The following is a 24,416-nucleotide window of genomic DNA, read 5'->3' on the forward strand; positions in this document are numbered from 1 at the left end:
GTGATGGAAACACCGCCATAGGGGATTATATTAGGAATTTGGAATTAATAATTTATATCCCAGGTGAAATCTATGTAGATTGAATTTGGCTTTGCTATGCCTTCTACAGCAGCCAGGTTTGAAAAAAACGCTATATGTGAAGATTGAAAATGTAAACCAAAAATGCATGTGGGTCAGATTTACATTCCCTTTAGCTATATAGATACTGAAGCTAAAATGTCTGTTGCTAACCAAGGCAGTTGTTAAGTGAATCATATCCCATTTGATGACCTTTTTGCTTTGCTTGTCAGAAGCTCCTTAGATAGGTTGCAAATTACAATGCCAGGGGTCCGGGATGCTGCAACAATTGTAAATATACAGCAGTTGCCAAGCATCTGAAATTTGATCTTCATTTGACTTTGGAGGTTCTGCAACAGTCATAAATGTGAGAACTGGTCATGGGTCACTTTTTTCCAGTGCTGTTGTAACTCTAGACAGTCATTAAACAATGAACAGTCATTGTAACTGAGGACTACCTATATTAACCTACTGACAGTCCTTGGCCTAATTTCTCTCCCACTTTATTTTACTCATTGCATCATTCTGTAGAGATGGCACAGTGCCATCCTGGGACAAACACGAGCTAAAATAACAGTGTTAAATAATAATAATGATAATGATAATGATGATAATGATAATGATAATGATAATGATAATAATAATAATAATAATAATAATAATAATAATAAGAAGAAGAAGAAGAAGAAGAAGAAGAAGAAGAAGAAGAAGAAGAAGAAGAAGAAGAAGAAGAAGAAGAAGAAGAAGAAGAAGTAGTTGGAAGGGACCTTGGAGGTCATCTAGTCCAACTCCCTGCTCAGGCAAGAAACCCTATACCATTTCAGACAAATGGCTGGCCAGTCTCTTCTTAAAAACTTCCAGTGTTGGAGCATTCACCACTTCTGGAGGCAGGTTGTTCCACTGGTTAATTGTTCTAACTGTCAGGAAGTTTCTCCTTAGTTCTAGGTTGCTTCTCTCCTTGACTAGTTTCCATCCGTTGCTTCTTGTCCTGCTTTCAGGTGCTTTGGAGAATAGCTTGATTCCCTCTTCTTTGTGGCAGCCCCTGAGATATTGGAACACTGCTATCATGTCACCCCTCACCCTTCTCTTCATTAAACTACACATACCCAATTCCAGCAACCGTTCCCTATATGTTTTAGCCTCCAGTCCCCCAATCATCTTTGTTGCTCTTCTCTGTACTCTTTCTAGAGTCTCGACATCTTTTTTACATCGTGGTGACCAAAACTGGATGCAGTATTCCAGGTGTGGCCTTACCAAGGCATTGTAAAGTGGTATTAGTACTTCATGTGGGAATTTAGGGGGGATTTAGGGGAATTTAGGTTAAACCTTACACTTTGCTTTTCCAAAACAGTCACTGTTATATACTGGGTTCGTTGCTTGATTGACGAGATGAAGCGAGTGAGTTTAGCAAGAATCATTCTTTATTTGGTTGTAGGAACTGAACTGGGAAATAGGGCTGCGAATGCAGCTATTTATACCCTAGCCTCTAGGTGGCGGCCAATAGGTTTAAAGCAACCTATTGCTGCCCTAGAGACAGCCAATGGCAGCGCTGGAGATGGGTTGTCTGAGGAGCTGGGAGCCGTTAGCCAGCTTCCCTTGTTAAACAACCTTCCAGCAATTAACCCCACATGATACTCTTTAGTAAGACAAAAACCCAATACATTACACCTCTCCCCACTAGAATGTACAAACATTATAATAACAAAAGGGATGTTTACAGCAATTGCAAGTTTTACAGAGATACAAAAGAAGTATGCAAAGTACACCTTTTTCGTTTGCTAATATAGAGACTTTCCTGGCTAGTAGCAATTCAATGACACAACATTATAGCTCAGTTATTTTGGAACAAAATCTTGTAAATACGCAGGAGGGTTGCAAACTCTCATGGAATGCCTGGGAGAACCAGGCGCTCCTCGGTCTACCAGCTTGCCCGCCGGGCTGGGTAGACCAGGGTTCATAAGTTCAAGCAAGTCTGGCTGACTCGGAATTCTCTGGCTGGCCATTCCAGGTTGGCCCACCCCAGAATCTACTCCTTCCACAGAGTTAGCACAGCGGCTGTAGTGTTCTGGTTGACTTTCTCTGTCAGGGGCCCCATGTTGCACTCCCGGGCTTTGCCCCTCTACGACCACCTCCCCATTGCTCTGACTGCTTGGGACCTCAGAGCATATGGATTGATCGGCCTGTCTGCCGGTTTGAGGTCCATGGATGGGACCTGGAACGAAGTCCTCAATTTGTGGCCATTCTGGAAAATGTTTCTTAAGCTGATCGATATGGTGATGAACGACTCACCCTCCCTCTAGGCCCACTTCGTATGAGAGAGGGCCTGAGGTTTTGGTGATTTTCCCTGGCACCCACAAGTTCCCATGCCCATAGTTCCAGGTCCACACCCCATCACCCACTTGCAACTCCCTCGGGGGTCTTGGGCGAGAGGCCTCTGCTGCCACCCAGTCTGGGTGCAACCTGTCCAGTTTCATGATTAGTCATCTCCCCCAGTGCAGCTCTGCTGGGCTTTTGCCTGTTGCCGTGCACGGTGTGGAATGTTGGCAGAGCAAAAAGTTGGCCAGTCTGTGGTGCCAGTCCCCAGTCACTATGTGCTTCAGTGATTCTTTCATGGTGCGCACCATTCATTTGGCTTGCCCATTACTAGATGGATGAAATGGAGCCAATGTTGCATGCCTAATGAGATTTGCCTTCAGGAAAGCCTGAAATTCTGCCGCAGTAAATTGGGCCCCATTATTGGACACTACGACATCCGGTAGTCCATGTGTTGCAAAGAGTTTCCTCAGCACCAGGATGGTCTTAGCAGTAGTCATATTTGTGATTGGTATAATTTCCAGCCATTTAGAGTGGCTGTCGACCACTATAAGAAATAACTGTCCCTGAAAGATCCCAGCGAAGTCTATATGAATCCTCAACCAGGGGGCGTGTGTCTCCTCCCATCTATGCAAAGGAGCATGTGGCATTTCAGCCCTAGACAGCTGACACGTGTAACACCCATGTACTTGAGCTTCAATGGCTTTATTTAATCCTGGCCACCATAAATAGCTTTGTGCCAAAGCTTTCATGTGAACAATACCCGGATGACCTTCATGAAGTGATTGCAATACCCTGTCCCTTAATGAGGTGGGAACAATAACTCCGTTCCCCCAAAGAATACAGCCCTTATGAGCTGAGAGCTCATGTCTCCTTGTGAAGTAGCTCTGGAACTCAGGACCCAGGCTTTTCTCTAGCCCCCTGTGTAGACCCAAGATAGCACTCTGCTTAGAGTCTTGTCTGCTGCCGTTTCTGCGCCTATGTCCCCCGCGTGGAGGAGAAACTCCGGCAAGTCCTGAATGGACAAAACGTGGGCCACTGGGGCTGGATCTGGCTCGATTTGAGGCAGTGGAGGCCTGCTCAGGCCATCTGCATGGCTCATATCCTTGCCAGGTTTGTGAATTAGCTTAAAACGGTAAGCCGATTTAAAAATATCTTGTTTTTTAATATGTATTGCCCTGTTCACTGCCCTGAGTCCTTCGGGAGAAGGGCGGAATACAAATTAAATAAATAAATAAATAAATAAATAAATAAATAAATAAATAAATAAATAAATAAATAAATAAATAAAATGGACCATCATAACATTCTAGGGCAGGGGTGTCAAACTCAATTTCATTGAGGGCCACATCAGCACTGCAGTTGCCCTCAGGGGGCCGGGTGGGTGTGGCCAGGGTGGGTGTGGCCTACTGGGTGGGCGTGGCTAGAGTGCATATGGCCTACTGGGTGGGCGTGGCCAGCTCTACATCGTTCGCATCAAGGGTGCCTATGGGGGCCTGGGCAGGAGTGGGACAGATCTGAGGGTCTCTGGCAGAAGGAGGGTCTCTGGGCCAGGGCCAAGGCAGTGGGGGCCGTTCCCTCACTGTTTCCAGGATAGCTTCACGGGCCACATGAAACCACTTCGCGGGCCGAATCCGGCCCCCGGGCCTTGTGTTTGACATGTCTGTTCTAGGGGATAAGATGTGGGGTGTCTGTCTGTCTGTAGTGAATAACCCCAATAGCGGTTTATAGTCTGTGAAGACCGTGAAGTCCCTGCTGTATAAATAGTCGTGGAATTTTTTTACTCCAGCTACTATGGCCAATGCTCCTTATCAATTTGTACGTAATTACATTCTGTGGAGGACAGTGTCCTGGAATAAAAAGCAATTGGGACTTGAGTCCCATGTCTCTCCAAGTGACTTAGGACAGCCCCCACCCAGTATGGGGACGCATCACACGCAAGGCATACCGGCATTGATTCCTTGAAGTGAGTGATCATTGAACTGATGGATAGTAGAGCCTTCAATTCCTGAAAGCTTCTTTCGTGAACACTAGTCCACTTCCACGCAGTATTTTTGTCCAAGAGCCGGTGTAATGGCTCTGCCACTGCGGCCTTGTTAGGAAGGAACGCATGGTAAAACTTTAGGAGGCCTAGGAATGCCTGAAGCTCTCCCTTCGTTTTGGGGCTGGGTGCTATCTGAATGGCTTTCACTTTTGACTAAGCAGGGTGGGTGCCGTTGGCATTGATACGGAAACCCAAGAATTCAGTTGAAGGGACTCCAATACTACACTTTTTTTTTTAAGCTTGAGGCCTGCTTCACGCAGCCTTTGAAGGACGGCACTGAGCCTCCTTGCCAGCATCTCAGTGGACACACTGGTGATGAGCACATCATTGAAATAGGGGCAAACCCCCAGAATGCCCTTGAGCATTCGCTCCATGATGCCTTGAAAAATGCCAGGGGCTACACTGACCCCAAATTGCAGGTGTTTTACTTTAAACGCCCCCCCTGTGGATTACAATTGTCTGTGCCACAGCTGTGGCCTCGTCTACAGGAAGCTGTTGGTAGGCCTGAGCCAAATCTAATTTTGCAAAAATTGTACCACCTTGCAAGGATGCCAGGATGTGGCTTACTACTGGTACAGGGTACGCATGCTGTTTGAGTGCACGATTAATTGTGCATTTGTAATCAGCACAGATTCTGACCTCCCCGTTGGCTTTTAGTGGCATGACGATTGAGGTGTCCCATTCACCCCCATCTATGGGCTGAAGTACTCCCTGTTCTATGAGTTTATCTAATTCAGTGTCTATGTTGTGTTTAAGAGCAAATGGCACTCTACAAGGTTCAATCCTGACCGGCACTACAGTAGGATCTAGTTTAAATGTTATTGGCGGGCCCTTGTACATCCCCAGACCTGAGTCAAACACATCTGTGAATTCCTCGCATACTGTCTCTAGACTCACGATTTGCATCCGGTTGATTCCGGTTACTTGGATGCCTAGTGCATCAAACCAGTCGAGCCCGATCAGGCTCGTTCGCTGACCCCCTACTATGACAACATCCAGGTGCCCAGAAAACCCCTTAAATTTGATGGCCAGTGTGGCCTCACCCTTGACTGCAACTCTGGCATTCTGGAAGTCGGTCAGTGTAATGTCAGATGGCCTCAGCTTGGCCCATCTCTTACTGCGATTGCAGACGAAATAAAATGTCTCAAGTGAAATAATGGATAAGGCTGAGCCTATGTCCAGCTCCATCTTGCAAGGGACCCCTTGCAGTTCCACCTGAAGTCTAAACTTTGGCTTAATAGTTTGGTGAGCTCCTGTGTGGCAAATGCTTCTGTGGCTGGAGCAAAACCCTACGCTATACTGTCCTGGGGCTCCGGTACCTCTCCTAATCAGAATGTCTGACTGGCGATTCAATTGCCAGTCCCTCTGGCAACCTCTGCAGACGGACGTGATATGACCGGTCTTCCCGCAGGCCTGGCATGTGGCTGTACAGAACCTACAGTCCATGCGTTGGTGGCAGCTGCCACACCCTGGGCACCTAAGGAAGGGATCTGCCTTGTAAGTCGCCCCTTGTTGCTTGTCGCTGTGATGCTGTTGGTCATTGTGTTTTTGTAGCTTGTCAACTTCTGTGTTGTCTTCGGGGTCTTCTGCATGTTCGGCATCCTCATGGTGGATGGCTTCCTTCTGCTGTGCTGTTTTGGTGGGCCACATGAGTCATACAGCCCCGCCGTGGCTTCGTCCGCCATGATCTCTTTCAGCACGTCTGGGAATGACAGAGTCTCTTTGGCGAAGAGTTTTTGCTGTAACCACACACACACAGGAGCGTAGCAGCCTTTAGGCCCTCCTTGGTGACTTGATTCGTGCGTATATAGTTTTCGTGCGTATATAGTTTTCGACCCTGGATAGATATGAAGACCATCTTTCCGGGTGAGCTATATCAAATTCTTCCAGCTTTCCAACCTTTGCCATTTCTGCTGATCTTCGTGGCTGGGGCTCAATGTCTTTGCGTCCTGCTCCTCCTTTGCCCAGGGACCGGTCCTCTGGGCGTGTGGTCGCTAGCATGGCTGTGTTAGGCCGACCGCAGGGGGGGCAATTGCTTTTCCTGCCAGGCATATTCGGCCTCTCCCCTAGTGACTCTCAGCTCTGTTGGAGAAGCAGGATCCCACCCTCGTCGCCAGTGTTATATACTGGGTTCGTTGCTTGATTGACAAGATGTGGCGAGTGAGTTCAGCAAGAATCATTCTTTATTTGGTTGCAGGAACTGAACTGGGAAACAGGGCTGCGAATGCAGCTATTTATACCCTAGCCTCTAGGTGGCAGCCAATAGGTTTAAAGCAACCTATTGCCGCCCTAGAGGCAACCAATGGCAGCACTGGAGACGGGTTGTCTGAGGAGCTGGGAGCCATTAACCAGCTTCCCTGCTTAAACAACCTTCCAGTATTCAAACCCCACGTGTTACTCTTTAGTAAGACTAAAACCCAATACATTACAGTCACCATAATTTTAAGCTAAATTAACAGAAGGTTGTGCTCTGATTCCATATCTAAGAGAGTAATTGGTTTTGCTGCCTCCTTCAACCTTCCTCCCTTCCTTTAGTTTCACCCACACAACCTCACTGTTCAGCTTTTGTGTGTCACTCTGTGGATGACAGCAAAACCCCTTTCAGTGCCGAAGTCTTTATGATATGCATGTGATTGATGTAAGACTGCTCAAGGGAGATAATTTTCTTTTCAGTTTCTGTATGCCATTTTTAATAGCCCTGCGGTACCTCCTGCTTCCCTTGCAGATAGAGATGTTATATATCTTAAAGAGGAGCTGTCTAGGGCTTGATTTCAAAATCAAATGCTGGTGAAGCAGCTGTTAATCTTTTCTTGTGCTGGTCCTGAATCTGAGACAGGACTAAATAAACAAGTGTTGTGTGGTTAAGCACGTGTGTATGCATTTTAACTGTTCTAGCAACTTCAGGAAACTTTTATTTATGTATGAAGGAATAGCCCCAAAGAATTAACTAAACATCTCCAAACTGTTTAGAACATATAAGCCAGTGGAATAAACCATATAAATGAACTAATCAATCTATAGGACTTTTCTCATGTATCATTTTGACACATCAATGAAGATAATTTCCATCAGATTTCTTTAAAAATCACAATTAACAGGAAATTTGATGATTTATTGTTGTTACGGTCTGTCCAGGAAGAAGTAATATAGTCTTCAGCTGTCTGGGAAGAATTCATATCTTCACCTATTTCATTCCATTATCTCCTCTTACTTGTCTCTTATCACCATTAGTTGTTTATCATATGGGTTATGATTAATCATGAGTAACCACTCAGAAGCTGGTGCTTCTGATTCTGAAATATAGCAGTAATTGGTAACAGGAAAAATAAAGATTTCTTCCTATGGAAGTTGAATTCATTTTAAAGGTAAAGGGGAATTGCCATTAAAATAATATTTATTTCAGTTTTTCTTTAAATGTACTTTTAAAAAACAGTGTTTGTAGAAGGCTGTTTTTCTGGAATGTGCTAATATGTAGTATATCTGTTTTGTGGTTTAGAATAGAGCTACTCTATTTTATCTGGGCATTAAAATCCAGGTGGCCCTGAATTGAAAATAGAGATCTGAACACTCCCTTTTTGTTGATATCTAGAAGTTATCTAGCTACTAGAAATTGCAACCTAAGGATATGCAAGTGCCTGTGGCAGGGGTGTCAAACTGCCAGCCCATGGGCCAGACACGTCATCTTGAAGCCACACCCACCCCATTGCTGGCAATGGCGAAACAGTCCCGATACGTCTCATGATGTCACATGATGTCATGAGTTTGAGCATTGGATGAATCTAGCCCTTATAGTTTCTGAGCCGTTCATCACTCTACTTGCTAAGCAAATTAAGCTAGTTGTAATTTGCTTGCAATTGCATGTCCTGTGAATGCAGTTGAAATATTTTTTTATTTTTCCAGATCTAGATTAACTATTGTGCAAAGAATCCTAGAGGGCAGAATTCCAAATCTGCTGTTCGTGAGATCTACCTGAAGTAACATACATGTGTTAAACTGTTATAGGAAAGGGCTAGAAAGAAATCCAAATAATTCACATATTTACCCTTTTTTAGCAGCGGGAATTTGAGCATATTTTCCTAACTGAAGTCTTCCAGCTATGGTGGATTTCCATTCCCAGAATTCCTTTCAACTTTGCTGGCTAAATATTTTGGAAGTGTGTAACATATCTGGAAGACACTAAGCTGGTGACAGCTGGTTTACAAGAGTATTTTTAATTAAGCAGGGAAAAAATAAGTGAGAGATAAAGGTCCCAATCAATTAGTTACTCAAATCTAAATATGAATTAAGACCATTAGTTTTTGGAATGCTTAGCACATTATTTAAAATTACTCTGCTAATAAGCAGAAAGTCATCATATTTTCTAGAATTTTCCTGGGTCAAAACGTACAAGGAGAAATAGATTTGTGATGTCAAATTCAGTCCTGTTCTTCCCTTAATAAGATTGGCAAGATTTTATTTACACATTTCTGTTTTACTGTCTTATTTTATTAAAAAACACAGAGACCCATGTAAGATTTATTTCTGATATCTGAAAATGATCTACAGGGAAACATCTTAGAGATGATCCTTTCAAAAAAACTAATGAAAGGTTGTGAGAGATGATTTGTGGAGGATAGAGTTAGAATTGATGGGAGGCAGTCTCTTTCTTCCGAATATATTTATCAGATGTATATTCATCCTGTTTTGTGACTTAGGCTTGTTATAAAATAATTTGCTGCCCATTAAGAATGTTTATGTATTGATGGCTCTGTCTACAGTATTTGGAGTTTATTAGAATAGCAAGTACAGTGCACGTAGGATGGCCAAATGTTGTGATTATATAAAGACAACCTTTTTATGCTAATTTGTAGGAATGAATAGCTGTTATATATGGTCTATCAGCATTCAGATGGTGATGTTTGTTCCGACAAAGGGGCAGAGAACAATTTGAGCAATTTGTTCAAATTTTATGAAGTTGTTTTGTTTATTAGATAAATGTTCAGGAACATTTTCCTGCCCATCTCCCTACCTACATTCTCTTCTCTTCTCTTCTCTTCTCTTCTCTTCTCTTCTCTTCTCTTCTCTTCTCTTCTCTTCTCTTCTCTTCTCTTCTCCTCTCCTCTCCTCCCCTCCCCTCCCTTCCTGTGCCCTCTCCTCTCCATCTCCTCTCCTCTCCGCTCCTCCCCCTTCTGTCTCCTTTTGAAGGTGAGGAAGGAAAGACAAAAAATATTAGTGTTATTTTACTATGTTAACTCTGTTTACATAGTTATCTTTTCCTTTTTGTTCTTACCTAGTTTGAGAAAATAAAGATTTTTTTAAAGAAATTATTTTGGATTGATATAAGATGCTCTTTGTATAACTATATTGAAATATAATTCAACTATCAATTTCAATCTGTTTCTTTTTTCTGAAATGGAAAGGATCCATCTAGTCCCTTTAAGAGAGCAAGGCATTTTGGGCAATGGTAAAGCTAATAAAAAAAGTCTCTCTGTATAGAACCTTCATCCTCAATGCTTAAAGCTAAACATAATGGGTTTTCACTGAAGCTGTTTGCCATATAAATTCCATATAAACTCAACAAAATTGGGATTTAAGGGCTAAAATGGACAGCAGGAAATATGAATGTGATAGAAATATAATAAAAGTTTGTATCTTTCAATGTAGCTTATTCAGATGTTTTGCAGGGCATCCCAGATATTTCAATCAGCTTTCAACTGGATTGGATATGGTTGGATTAGCTGCAGATTGGCTAACTTCTACAGCTAACACTAATATGTAAGTATGTAAATTGACTAATAAGATCCTTTTAAGCATCATTAAGTCAGAAATTAATTTGGATTGTTTTCAGAAATAAAGTATACTATCTTAATATCTATGCAAAATATTTGTTTCTTTAAATTAGCAACAGTAAAAAAAAATCCTCATTGCCAGAGTTTGTCCATTTTTACATGCATGAAAATAAAGTCTTCATAGATGAGAGCTGGTCCAAAGATTATTTTAATTCAAGGGTAATGCTCACATAGCAGGATATATAAAAGTTTTCACTTTTTGAGAGTAGTTATTTTTTGTTTATTGATTTCCAAATGACTTAATAAAACTTGCATTCATTTCACTAGTTATAAGGAACAAAACCCAACAAACATATTTGCATTCATAATTAATGAACAATAATTAATCAAATAAAATTTCACATTCATAGTTATTAATACATTTATTTTATAGTACGCAAGAGGTTGCACCAATGTCAGCAGATAGACAATGCATTTATAGTTTGCATGCCTTTTTTTAAGAAAGAAGAAAAGAAAGAGGGAGAGAACGTAGCATTTAACATATATGGCTTGAAAAATGGTTCTATAGAAACAGTGTGATTTGCATAACCAAACAGATAAACAGAAAATAATTTGTTAGTAAAAAATATGAAGAGCAGGTATGACATTGTTAAAACTAAGGGAGGCAAATGGGAAAAACAGCAATTTGTACCCCCCTCCAGAAAAGATAGAATAAAAAGTTTCAGTTCTGAAAAAGCTTCTTGGATGAGAAGCAAAACATTTTCAAGGAAAAAAGACAAGAAAGGCCATTTGCCTTTTGGAAAAGCACCTTGACCTGGGACAACCAATGCCTGGATGATTGAGAATTTCCATAGACAGTGATGTGTTAAATTCTCTTCTTTTGTTTTGCCAGTGGCGTTTGGGAGCTGTAGTCTCAGGCATATCTGGAAGGAATCAGAAACTGTTTTAATGATCTAGGCAGGAAGTTCTAGAATGCATATGGGTCAACATAAAAGGAAAAAAGTATGACATTGCCATAGGTATATACTACAGTCCACCCAATCAAGCAGAAGAAATAAATAATTTTTTTGCTAATCAGTTAACCAATGTGTAGAGTAGAAATGGGGGACTTTAACTACTCTGACATCAACTGGGAGGCAAGCTCTGCAACAAATGAGAGATCAAAGAGATTCCTGATCCACCTAGCTGACAACTTTGTCACCCAAACGGTAGAGGAAGCAATTAGAGGGACAGCTATAGTTGATCTGATTCTTACCAACAGAGAAGAAATGATAGAGGGGGTTGAAATTGCAGGAACTTTATGAGAGATTGAACATGCCATATTAGAAGTCAATATAAAAAAGGCACAAGCAACAGAACACAATCAAACCAGTTTCTTAGACCTTAAAAGAGCTAATCTTAACAAACTCAGAAAGAGCTTTGGAAGGATCCCACAGATGAAAATCTGAAAGGGGAAAAAGGATAAGTACAAAAAATGGAAAGAGGGATATAACTAAGGCAGAATACCAACAAATAGCCCAAATCTGCAAAGATAAATTTAGGAAAACTAAGGCTTTGAACGAAGTAAGACTTGCAACTAATGTAAAAAATTATTTTAAAAAGTTTCAACATATAAAAAAACAAGAAAAAAGTCAAAAATATAATTGGTCCATTAATGGGCAAAGATGGCAAAGAAATAATGGGCAATAGAGAGAAAACAGAACTACTTAGTTTATACTTTACATCTGTCTTTGTGCAAAAAGAAAACACACTCAACTGACTAAAAACGGAACTGTAAATGACAGGATAGGAATGCAAATTAAAACATGCAAAAATAAGGTAAGAAAACACCTGTCAGTTTTAGATGGATTCAATTCACTAGGTCCTGAAGGACTATACCCCAGAGTTCTGAAGGAACTGGCAGATGTGATTTCAGAACTATATTTTTAAAATTCTTGGAGCACTGTGGAACTACCTGAGGAATGGAAAAGAGCTGATGTGGTTCCCAACTTCAAAAAATGAGAGAAAAATAACCACATCCAGGAAATTACAGACCAATCAGCTTGACATCAATACCTGGGATGATCTTGGAAAAAGATAATCAAGCAACAAATCTAACCCAAAGTTATAAAGGTCTCCCTCTTGAGCTGGGGGTTGGACGAGAAGTCCTTCGAGGTTCCTTCCAACTGTATTATTCTATATTCTATGCTCTATGAAGTGGGTTATTCCACCAGTACTTTTACTTAGTCAATAAGATGCAGACGTTGCTATGTTCTAGGTTCACCTATGAAATTGCTCCTGTGTTTGTACTATTGGAATACGTCACATTAAGAAAAATGAGAGAAATAATTGGTTGGCCAGGAGGTGCTGGTGATGGAATCTTTTCACCTGGTAAGTGATGTTTCTTTGTACTTTCATGATTAGGATATACAATACCTTTGAAGGCAACCTAATATGATAAGCAGCATGTTCAAATGAACCTTTGCTCTAAGTTCATTCAAGCAAATTGTGCTGCTTTATAGAGAATCAAATGACAGTTTGAGAAGATGCAATCAAGTGAAATACCTCTCCTTAGTTCTGTAGTACATAATATTCACTAATTTGTATGAAATAAATAAGAAATTATAGTATTTAATAATGAGGTCAGGCTGTTGTAGACCTAGTAAATATTAGGATAAGAGTGCTATATGGATATTAGAACAGCTAATGTTGTTCTCATTTAGGGAATTTAAATAGGCATACACTATTTAGTTTCCTTAATGATGTAAGCAACTCATCAAAGCTATTACAGTTACACCAGGCCATGATATGACTTTTTTTTTACTTAACAAGTAATGTAAGCCAATTATGATTTACTACAAACTATTACTTAATGTCTTATCTCAATGCATGAATCTAATTTAAACAAGACTGTTGGATTAGATATTCAATTAACAGAAATCTCTTTAAAATAATTATGTAGTAAAGAAAGCAAAATTCATTCTATTTTTTTAAAGCAGAACCCAAATCTACTTGCTAGAGTCAGATATAACACAGTGCAAAATGGTAGCTAAAAAGATGGAACCTATTTTGCACTGCAAATATTTAAACACACAATAGAATTATCAAACTGTGCAAACACATATCTGTGTCTGAATAATCACTGTGCAAATTGGGGGTTATTACAGTCCAGTTCAGGAAAAGAAATGTTTTCTGCAGTCTTCTCTGCCTAAACAAACTCTGGCTATTGAAACAGAATGTCCTTTATTGAGATTATATTGAAAAAACTCTTTGATCAGTGAAGAATAGAGACACAGAATGTACATTCTAGAAGTAGGACAATAAGTTGTCCTAGGTAAGACTCTCTATTCTTTCAATTTCGAGCTAAGGTATCAAATCTAAGAAATTTTAAGGGAAGGCGATAGGAAAATAAAAAATAGCAAATTCCAAATTCTTCCTAAGAAGTTTAGATTATCTACCTTTTTAATAGTGAAAGGATCATTGAGCAAATGAAATCAAACAAGAGTCGAAAGTAAAATGCGCTATATATATTATTTTTATTGCTTTTGTCTTCTGTTTTATTTTCTATTTCCTTGCATTATCTGCCTTCAAAATTCAGCAAATGAATAGCAGGTTATAAACTGAATGTGTGAGAATTTATGGTACCTGTATTTGGATTAAGCCCTGAGGAAATGTCTAGTTTGAAAAAGGTTCTTACAACAAGTGTAGTTTGTATGTGAACTGTGAATAAAAAAAGTAACAGTTTGTTACTGTGTTCTCCAGGTGGTGCCATATCTAACATGTATGCTATGTTGATTGCACGTTTCAAGATGTTCCCAGAAGTCAAAGAGAAAGGAATGGCAGCTATTCCAAGGCTGGTTGCCTTCACCTCAGAACATGTAGGTGTTCCTCTGCCATCCTTTATGTTTACCTTACCTTTGGCTAATATATAGTTGCTTTCTTTCTAAAAAATATATTCTTCTTTTGGATGCATAAATGCTGCTGTATAATGCATTTCAAAAAGAAGGAGTCATTGGTGCTAATATGGGATCCCCTGTGTGTAAAACAATAGTTTTACACACAGGGGATCCCATATTAGCACCAATGACTCCTTCTTTTTGAAATGCATTATACAGCAGCATTTATGGATGAATGTTAATTTGAAATTAATCCTGCCTTTAAATGAGCACTTGGCAAAGTTTTGATGCTCAGGAGTTGCACTAATTTTTTGTTTATTATTGAGTTGCTGGAACCTACAGCATATGAAATTATGATATGAAGTGGCCAGCCTAGAATTTTCTGGAGCAGTTTCTTGTGCTCTGCAGATGGTGGAGTTTCAGGATTTTTAAACTATTTTTAAAATTTATTGTATAACTTAGATTATGGTTTCAGTATGATTCTCTTTCCATACCATCAGTTTTCAACAATGGTGATCAGAGAGGATCTTGAGAAAGGTGGTTTAAGGGCTTCATAAGGCTCCGAGATGTCTAATGCTGATTAGATCAATTGAATATCATTCCTGTGGAATCCAGCATGAGGACAATTGTAACAATGGAATTGATATAAATACTTAGAATTCAAAACTCTTTGTTTTATATCAAGTCAATAATTTTCTTTAAAAATTGTGCTAGGTGACTTAGTGTTTAGGTTTGAACAACATGGTAATATTAGAGTTGAAGAGTTTGCTGGTCAGCATTTTAGGAGAATCAGATAATCTAGTAAGCCATTTATATAATTTATTTGTTTGGATATAGTTATCGGACCAACCAATTCTATTTTTTAATCTAATTAAAATATTGTTTGAATGAAGCTACAGTTATGGGACTAACAGATCAAGACATAGTCACTCAAGGTCCTCTGATTTATTCACAAAGGAGATAAATTGATTGATTGATTCATTCATTCATTCGTTCGTTCGTTCAATCAATCAATCAATCACTCAATTTATATGTCACCTCTCTCACTCTTGAAGAGATTCTGAGCTCTGGGATTTAAATTTCTTCCACATTTAGATTAGGGGGCTGGCACCCTGCATTCAGAACCACGTGCAATCCCTAAAACCCATCATTACAATCCCTAGTTCCTAATCAGGCACGTAAATGTTGGCTGTATGTTTTTGGGTCGGGAAATACATGAAAACTGTGATACAAACTGTAAAATATAATGATAAAATAACAATGAAAAGAAGAGATGCAGAAATTTTAAATTGTGACTCAAGGCTATTAAAAAAACCAGCCATTGATTGTTAAGATGTTTGACTGTGGGGCTACAGTAGGTCTGCAAGAAAAAGTTGCATTCAGAATACATTACATGTCAGTCAGAGGAAATAGAGGATGTGTCAGTCTTCTTAATTATAAGCGCCTCCATTTTCAGGAATTTGAGCACACATCACATACTTTCTCAAACTTTTCAAGGCCAAATATGAGTTTCCCCAATTTCTCCCAATAGGATTGTTTCAGATAAATATAAATATGGATGGGGAGAATTGTATAGAAAAGAAAAACAATAGGATTCAACTTACCCACTGCCCAAAGGTTTGTGTATCAACAACTGCTGTACTTACTGTGTCTTCTGCAAATTCATTTATAATATCATTACTTGATTAGACTTGCTTTATAGGCTCAGGACAACACTTCTGATGAAAGCCTTTATCATAATGCATTGTCAATTTCTAAGGTGAAACTGGATTTCACGTTTTTTTTTACAAACCCTTAAAGAATTACTCCAAATTTTTCACTAGTTTGCAAAGAAGACAAATGCAAGAGCATTATTTCACAGGAGAAATATATTGGTGCATTGCTTCCATCTACAAAATAATCAATATACTTTTTCAGAGTCATTTTTCAGTGAAGAAAGGGGCAGCTGCCTTAGGAATTGGTACTGACAGTGTGATTTTGATCAGATGTGATGAAAGGTAAGCAGAACGTCTAATTTAATGAAAGGTCAGCACCCAAATCAACCCAATTTATCCAGAAAGATTTCATAAATTTTCAGCATTCATATGTGCTATTGCCAAAACCTCAGTTTATCCTTTTTCAAGATGTTGGCAATTTCCCTTTATCAATTTTATTTATGGATGCAATAGATACATTTTAATAGGAAGCAATCTGTTTTTGAATACTGCAGATTTTCTTTTCTTTTTAATAAGCTCCATTGGGATGAATATGTGCCCAGAAAGTTGGTTTAGAAATATTTAGCCGCTTATCATATTTACTTTTCATTGTAAAATGGCAGTTTCCTGTCTTTGATCTAATATCGTGTTGCACTTTTTATGGCCACTGAGAGCGGTCTAAGGTAGGAATTGTTGCTAATTCTATTTCCTACAGTGTCTGCTCAAGACTTATCTTCATGGGTTTCTGTAATTGTTAAAGCCTGAATACCAAAAAAACCCTTGTCTCCTCTTTGCACCTACCAAGTCTTCAGGGAATTGTTTTCAGTGCACGGGGCAAATAAACAGGTCACTTATTCTTACTAGGGAGAAGGGGTTTTTTCTGATAGTAGCACCTCAATTATGGAAAGACTTCCCAGAGAGAGATTTCGTGGTGCAAAGGAGATGGTTTTGATACCATTTCTTTGAATCTTTTAGTCTGACTGTCTCAATTCAAATAATTTAACTCTGATTCAGGCTTGATAATATTTATTGTTTATATTGTGTTGTTTATAACATGCCCAGATAACTTTTTACAACAGTAAAAATATAGTAAGGAAAACATACAAAGAAGCAGTCAATGAAGAAGAACAGCAAGGACTCCAAATGTTTTTTTCTTCTCTACTAGTTATTTTAAATATGATTTTTGTAAAAAAAAAAAAAAAGTGGTGATAGGAGCACTTAGAGTTGTAACTCCTAAGATGGGAGAGCAGTTCCAACATATCCCAGAAATAATGCCAGAACTCTCTGTTCAGAACAGTGCAGGGCTAAAAACAGCTAAGATACTACACAGGAGCCTCAAATTCCCAGGCCTCTGGTAAAGGAAGACTCATGTTACACATAGTGGGTTTCTGCAGAAATGTAGCTAACAAAAGAGTTCATTAAAAATGTTCCTTATGCTGAAAATTCCATTTATGCACCCTAGAGTGGTACAGTCCTTGGAAGCTGCATAGCATGCTTCATCAGATTGCCAGGGTTTATCAAGTACCTTTTAGACACACGTGCTTGACAAAGAATTTAAAAGGTAAATTAACAATGGAAAAATGAATCATTTCATAAATTTGATTTGACTCTTTGATATCACCCACTCAAGACAACTGGTAAGATTAGAGAACAACCTCCCAAAAAACAAGAGTTTATAATTATATCAGGTAAAACTTAATGTGTGCATTTGTACAATATGCAAAGTTTGCATGCAGTTAAACTGGGTTAATTTTTGTATGGTATCATAGGTTATGCAAATGAGCCAGCTTAGACTATTCCTCAGCATATTGCATGAATTGTTGGGAAATTATTTTATTCTGTAATTAGGTTTACTGTGTTGTATAAATTTTGTTGCTTTATAACCTGACAGATAAGCTAATGCTTCTGACAGTTTATAAGCAGCAAAAGACAGTTTTTCATAAATAGAATCTTATCTTGGATAAGACACTCGAAAACACTTTGTGGTTAGTTTGATTATATCCATATCCATCATACTGAAATTCTTTATTCCAGGGGAAAAATGATTCCATCTGATCTTGAAAGACGAATTGTTGAGGCAAAGCAAAAGGCAAGTTAATTCTATCTAAAGTTTCTATTTAATGCCATTAAGATATTTTAGCTATATAACATTTTTCATGCTATCATGCTTTCAGTATTCACCAATATGCTGGATTAAAAGTCCCATCAAGGCCATTTAAGGATAATAGCTCTGATTCTCTGGATTAGTTTTGCTTTAAAACAAGGCTCTGTCCAGGGCTAAGTAAAAATAATAAATTAAAAATGTGCATATCGATACTTAGTCAAGTTTTAAAAGTCCAACTCTGTAAAATTTTGAGAAAGAGAAGAAATTATCTGAAAGGGGAAAAATGGTTGCTGGTATGTGATATTCCCTCAGAGAATGAAATCTCACTTCTAAAATCCTCTTCCTCTTGTGTACAATCTTATTGCTGGCTTTGGATTTTTCCCAAGTTAGGTAAAAACAAAGAAAAAAAACACAAATTACCTTCAAAATTCACATTAAGGAACTACTTTTATTAGACAGTTCTCAATGTTCCAGAATAATGTGCAAACATTTCAGTTCTTCTCAAGAAATTATGAAGCTAGAGTGAATGGAATGAAATTGAAGGAAAAAAAGGGAGAAAGTCCAGTCTGTCCATCCGTCCATCCGTGTGTGTGTGTGTTTGTTTGTTTTGTGTCAAAAAATGTCAAGACCACAGCCACAACTATGCAATCAAAATTTGGTGTGTCACAATGCATGTAAAAGAGAGTGCGATATCAATCACATGATTGTGGCTGCCTTTTTTGACATTTTCACTCACTCACAGAGAGAGGGGGTGGGGGAGAGAGAGAGAGAGAAGAGAGAGAGAGAGAGAGAGAGAGAGAGAGAGAGAGAGAGAGAGAGAGAGAGAGAGAGAGAGAGAAACCATAAGCTCTTTTTTCCATAGATAGATAGATAGATAGATAGATAGATAGATAGATAGATAGATAGATAGATAGATAGATAGATAGATGATGGATGGATGGATAGATAGATAGATAGATAGATAGATAGATAGATAGATAGATAGATAACCTTTATTATCATTTTTACTGTGGGCACAATCATTAAAAATGAAATTTAGTTGCTTTCTCTCATAGTATACCCACATATAACACACATTTAAACATACTATATACAACTTATGTGTAATGTATTGGGCTTTGTCTTGTTAAGGGAACATCAAGTGGGTTAATTGCTGGTAGGTTGTTTAAGCAGGGAAGCAGGCTAATGGCTCCCAGCTCCTCAGACAACCCATCTCCAGCACCGCCATTGGCTGCCTCTAGGGTGGCAATAGGTTGCTTTAAACCTATTGGCTGCCGCATAGAGGCCAGGGTATAAATTGCTGCATTCGCAGCCCTGTTTCTCAGTTCAGTTCCTGGAAGCAATAAACAATGATCTTTGCTGAACTCACTCGCCTCGTCTGGTCATTGAAGCCACGAACTCAGTATCTATAAATATTAATCACTGTCCATGTTGAATACATAGCAGAAAGAGGAAGCTTTAGAGTTCACAAGGTTAATACTGTAAGGAACAAAACTGTGACTGAATCTGGATGTTCTGCTTCGGATACCACGGAGCCTCCTCCCAGAAGGTAACAAGGAAAACAGGTCATGAAGAGGATGTGTAGTGTCCCAGACAATCTTGCGGACCCTGCTCAAGCAACACTTATGTGCTATGTCCTGGATGGAAGTGAGGGAACTGCCAATCATCTTTTCAGCCATCCTCAACACTCTCTTCACTGCCTTCCTGCCTGAAGCAGTGATGCTTCCAAACTGGACTGTGGTGCTCTATGACAGGATGCTCTCAGCCATCCCTCTGTAGAAAGTGATAAGGACAGGGGAAAGAAGATGTGCTTTTCTCATGCAATGCAGAAAATGTAGGGGCTGTGCCCATTTCACCAGTGTGTTGCTCTTGATTTGGAATTTGGGTCTCCCCTGGCACCCCAGTATTCTTCACTGATTACAGAACTAGCCATACCTTGTCCCTAGTCTGCATTTTAAAATCTGCATTTTTTTTTGCCTGATCACATCCAAACCTACATGAATTTTACTGAATTTCCTTTCATCCTTTTTTAAAAGGAGGTTTCATGCAACCAAGCAAGCATCGCTCAATCTCTGGTAAATTTGCAAAGGTAACACCTCGTCGATAGCATTTTATTAGCCAATTGCTTTCCTAAAAATATTATCTCTCCCAATTGTGGAAAACAATACATCCTATTAGTCTGATAAAATTCGAGTGTTATGTAGCCATTTCAGCAAAACATTATTGTATGTCCACACAGTAAGAGCTGAGTTACTGTAAAGGTCCCTTGACAGTGTTTAGATGAAATGTAAGGAAGTTGAAGACATTTAATTAGGTTCTTTCTGCTCTGAGAGTTTAAGATTGCACTTCGAAAGCTATGTTATGTATCCTGTTAGGTTGTTTAGGTAAACAATACTGAATCATTTCTATTGTTTTGGCAGTTTGCTGCCTCCTACTGTTAGAAACAGCAATCACATGGCAAATAAAGTAACTGTAATAGTAAGTATTGTGTAATCTCTTGGCTGCCTCATAACAGAAAGTGGTCTCTTAGGCATTGCCAGAGAAGAAGGGATTAATCTCTGCTGAAATAGTTTTTTTTTAAATTTTCCTGTAGGGATTTGTTCCTTTTCTAGTAAGTGCCACTGCAGGAACTACGGTATACGGAGCTTTTGATCCGCTTATAGCTATTGCTGATATTTGCAAGAAGTATAAGATATGGATGCATGTGGACGTGAGTATGAAATCTTCAAGCATCAGATTGTAAATCCAGTACTGGGTCTGCTGGTGGGGATGATAATGCAGAAGCAGAGGATTTAACTGTGCCTAGGTTATATTGCTTCATGTGAAAATAAACTTCTTAACAGAATCTTTGGAACATTGAAAGGATTTCTGTTTCTCAAAGATAACAGGATGGCTCTAAAGGTGGTGAACCATTTGATGTGCAAAGATATACTATCTTATGTAGACTTCATGCTTAACTGCTTAACTGTGATAGATAAATCAATCCTACACAAAAAAATACAACTTATCTGTATCCACAATGGTACATTACACAGACAGAGATAGAGATAAAGATAGAGATAGAGATAGAGATAGAAATATACAGTATATATATGGAATATCTTTGTGCTGAAAGATTTATTAATGTTTTAAAAGGCATTCGAGGTAGTTCCAACATATGCTGCAAATTACAGTAGTGTTACTGGGAAACTGTTCAAAATCTACCTTTGGCAATTCGCAAAGTTTTAATTGCTTCCCCAAATAAGTAAAAAGCTAATAATAAGTGATTAACATATTTAAATATGTGAATGTTATGTTTTTGAAAATCTGAATGATTATTTAATAGAACTGATGATTGCAATCTACTTTTTTCCAGGGAGCTTGGGGTGGTGGGCTACTGATGTCAAGAAAACATAAATGGAAATTAAATGGCATTGACAGGTATGGCTTTTAACAATATTATGATATGCTTCTCACACAGTGCACAGTGATACCAGGAAACATCAACCTGGAAAAAATTAAACAAATTTAACATGCTTGAAATAATTGTCTAGTAAATTTTTTTTCCTGTTAGGCATTCTCCAGTTTTTTAAGCACCAATTCCAATAATTTCCATATATTACGGGTTTTGGTCATGCAAGCTAAGAACTAAAACCCTTGAAATATGGGCAGTTGGGATCAGGTGTCAAGACTGATTTGCACTTTCACCTATATTCCACTTCACTCGCAGCTTGATAAGGAAAAGGGAGGAGGTGGGATGGAATGCAAGGGTGGGAAAGGGGCAATTGCAATCTGAGCATCGGCTGTCCCCATGAGAGAGTGCTCCAACCCAAAGACACATTGAACAGGTGGACTAGTGTGGCCCACTGGTTTCCATAGCAAAATGAAGAGAAGTGATTGGTGGACATAATGGACTGTGAATGGCCCATGGGAAAAAGGGGGATTAGCTATGGTAGCTTTTGCACTGGAAACCCAGAGCTGGTTTCGTTTCATCTGTGCCAATATAGTTTAATCAGTAAAGTTTATATTCTTGGTAAAATAATAACCCAGGAGTGTCTTTTTCTGGATCTGCCAATTGGACAGTTGACATCAAGGAAGTCAGGTGCAAAATGCTTACATAACGGCATTTGCAAGAATTACAAAAAAAACCCCATCTAGATGGTGACCAGTTGAGATTAAAGCCTCTTCCCATTTTATAAGTATCAAGTATGCAGCATTCATAACATTGTGGGGGAGAGGTTGATTGCACAATTGTGGACTCCATCGTGATACCACCCATGTCCTGATTATATTACAAAACCTTATATTACAATTTTACTTTCTATCATTGTACCTTTGCCTATTCATTCTTTTTCACAAAAAACCCCCCTGAGGATTGGAGTTTTTTTTTTTATCATTAAAGTATGTATGGAAGTGAAATGAGAGTGCAGGAAAGGAGCAAATTCAAATTTAGGTGACAGAAGACCGGAATATTGTTTAACACATAGACATGCACATGCACACATACACACATACACACACAAATACACACACACACTTTAAGCTTTATTCAGGTCTTCAAATCGATCTGGTTCTGGTTAGGTTCCTTTCATATATATGGAGTAGCAAAGATTAGCATTATATATCAACATGATCAACCTGCATGTTTCAACTGAAAAAATGAGATTTGCTGAAGGTGCATGCAAAGCATTGAGAATTAAGAATTTTCTGATGATGCCTCTGTTTTCATTACTTAATGTCTAAGGATTTAAAGTTTATAGAAGATTCTCATTTTAGTGCTCACTGTTTTTTCTTTTTGTTTCAGGGTTTATATTTACAGGAACATTGTGTTGTTCATTTAAAAGCATCTAAGCAATTCTTTCATCTAAAAGGCTAAGTCACAAGGCCAAAACTAGAACTCAATCTAAAATAGAATAACAATATAAAATTTACATTGACATACAGATTAATTAAATGCTCCCCCTTTTGTTTTCTTATGAGTTCTATATTGTACCTATAGGTTTTTCTTTCAAACTTATTTTAAATAGTCTTTATTTTACCTTTAAAAATTGTGACTTCTGTACATGTTGCTACACAACCTGGATTTAATCAATTAGATATACAGTCCAATGCTTCTTATGAATATTCAGAAGTGTGAACATAATTTCAGTTTACTTTCTTTGTGAGTGATGGGTCTCTTCTCTTTCCCCAACTGTTAGTTTAGCTATGGGATTCTTTAGGAAAGATGTATGAAAAAGGGTGTTATAGGCATCTTTTGAAAGCTATTGGCCAAAAATATATTAGTTGTACAGAAAGTTCCTGTTGAAACTCTGTGTGAGCATTCCTGAGAGCAGGAATCTAATCTAAGCAATAATTACTGAAGTAGGTGTTGAAACCACAACAGAAAGGAGATGTTTAAAGAAAATGCATTATAAAAGCAAGGCCTTTCTCTTCTCTTCTCTTCTCTTCTCTTCTCTTCTCTTCTCTTCTCTTCTCTTCTCTTCTCTTCTCTTCCTCTCTCTCTCTCTCTCTTCCTCCCTCCCTCCCTCTCTCCCTCTCTCCCTCTCTCTCTCTCTCCAAATTCTGGACATGACTCTGTAGTTTTCTTGACAAGATTTCAGAAATAGTTTGTCCTTGCCTTCTTCCTAGGGCTCAAACAGAGTGACTCGTCCGAGATCACCTAGCTGGCCTGGTGTCTAGAGGAAAATTAGAACTCAGGATGGCCCAGTTCTCCTTGTCTGGTGTCTTAACTACCAAATTGCCCCTGGGCAAAGCCTAGCACCTAACAGCATCCTATCAGAAGGAGACTCAAAGAGAAGAAAGTGACTCTGAGATTAGCAATCTCTTAGGCAAAGACTAGAATATAGAGGAAGAAGAGGCAGTGCCTGGGGGCAGAGTCAAAAGAGGGATCATCCTAGAAGCCCTACATAGCCACAAATGTGCTAACTCCAACCCACCATGAATTCTGTTGATCCTTACTTAATTTCTAGTAAGTGCTAACCATTAGTTGAGAATATTCCTGTGCATAGACATGAGCAATAAAGTTATTTAATTAAAACATAATGTGTAGTTCTGGTCTTTCACATCTAACATTGGCAGAATAACAAAGACTTTGGTCATGCAAGCGGTGGAGAGGACGACCATGGCGACAGCGATTCGTTGGTTTTGGCTGCTTGAGATAATGGCAGCAGCAACGACATTTATGACAACGATGGCGATACAATGGACTGCCAACTTATTTATTAACTTATTTATTATCTTATTTATTAACTTTCCATTTGCCTCTTTCTTTCCCCCTTTGGACTGGGACGGACCTGGGTACAGGCCACAGTGGGAGAGTGGCCTGTTTTTCATCGGCAGCCCCATAGAGGTGGGAGCTCTGTGGGTGCTGCCCCACCCAGGGTGGGCATTTTGGACCATCCCCGGAGGCAGACTCGCGTCCCGTTGTGAGAGGACGGGCTGTGGTGTGCCCCTGGGAGCATCCAATCAAGTGGCAGTGGTTGGTGGATGGCCCAAATGTCCCACTCCTTTCCTTTGATCCTCCTGTTGGTTTCAATCATTGGACTGCCCTCTCTGGACTCGCTGACTGGATGCATCAATATT

The 24,416-nt window shown here is 39.1% G+C and overlaps 1 protein-coding gene across 1 annotated transcript in view; it reads left to right on the forward strand.

Moving 5' to 3' along the window:
* GAD2 (glutamate decarboxylase 2) overlaps positions 1-24,416 on the forward strand; it is a gene marked incomplete at both ends in the record, with an annotated part of 54,544 nt that overhangs the window by 16,848 nt on the left and 13,280 nt on the right. The window contains 7 exons of the mRNA XM_083376190.1: positions 10,078-10,168; positions 12,440-12,552; positions 13,924-14,039; positions 15,975-16,054; positions 17,786-17,840; positions 20,449-20,565; positions 21,211-21,275. Coding sequence (XP_083232316.1) covers positions 10,078-10,168; positions 12,440-12,552; positions 13,924-14,039; positions 15,975-16,054; positions 17,786-17,840; positions 20,449-20,565; positions 21,211-21,275 — 637 coding nt within the window. The remainder of the gene's footprint in view (positions 1-10,077; positions 10,169-12,439; positions 12,553-13,923; positions 14,040-15,974; positions 16,055-17,785; positions 17,841-20,448; positions 20,566-21,210; positions 21,276-24,416) is intronic.

Source organism: Vipera ursinii, assembly GCF_947247035.1.
Source record: "Vipera ursinii genome assembly, chromosome: Z".
NCBI classification, from domain to species: domain Eukaryota; kingdom Metazoa; phylum Chordata; class Lepidosauria; order Squamata; family Viperidae; genus Vipera; species Vipera ursinii.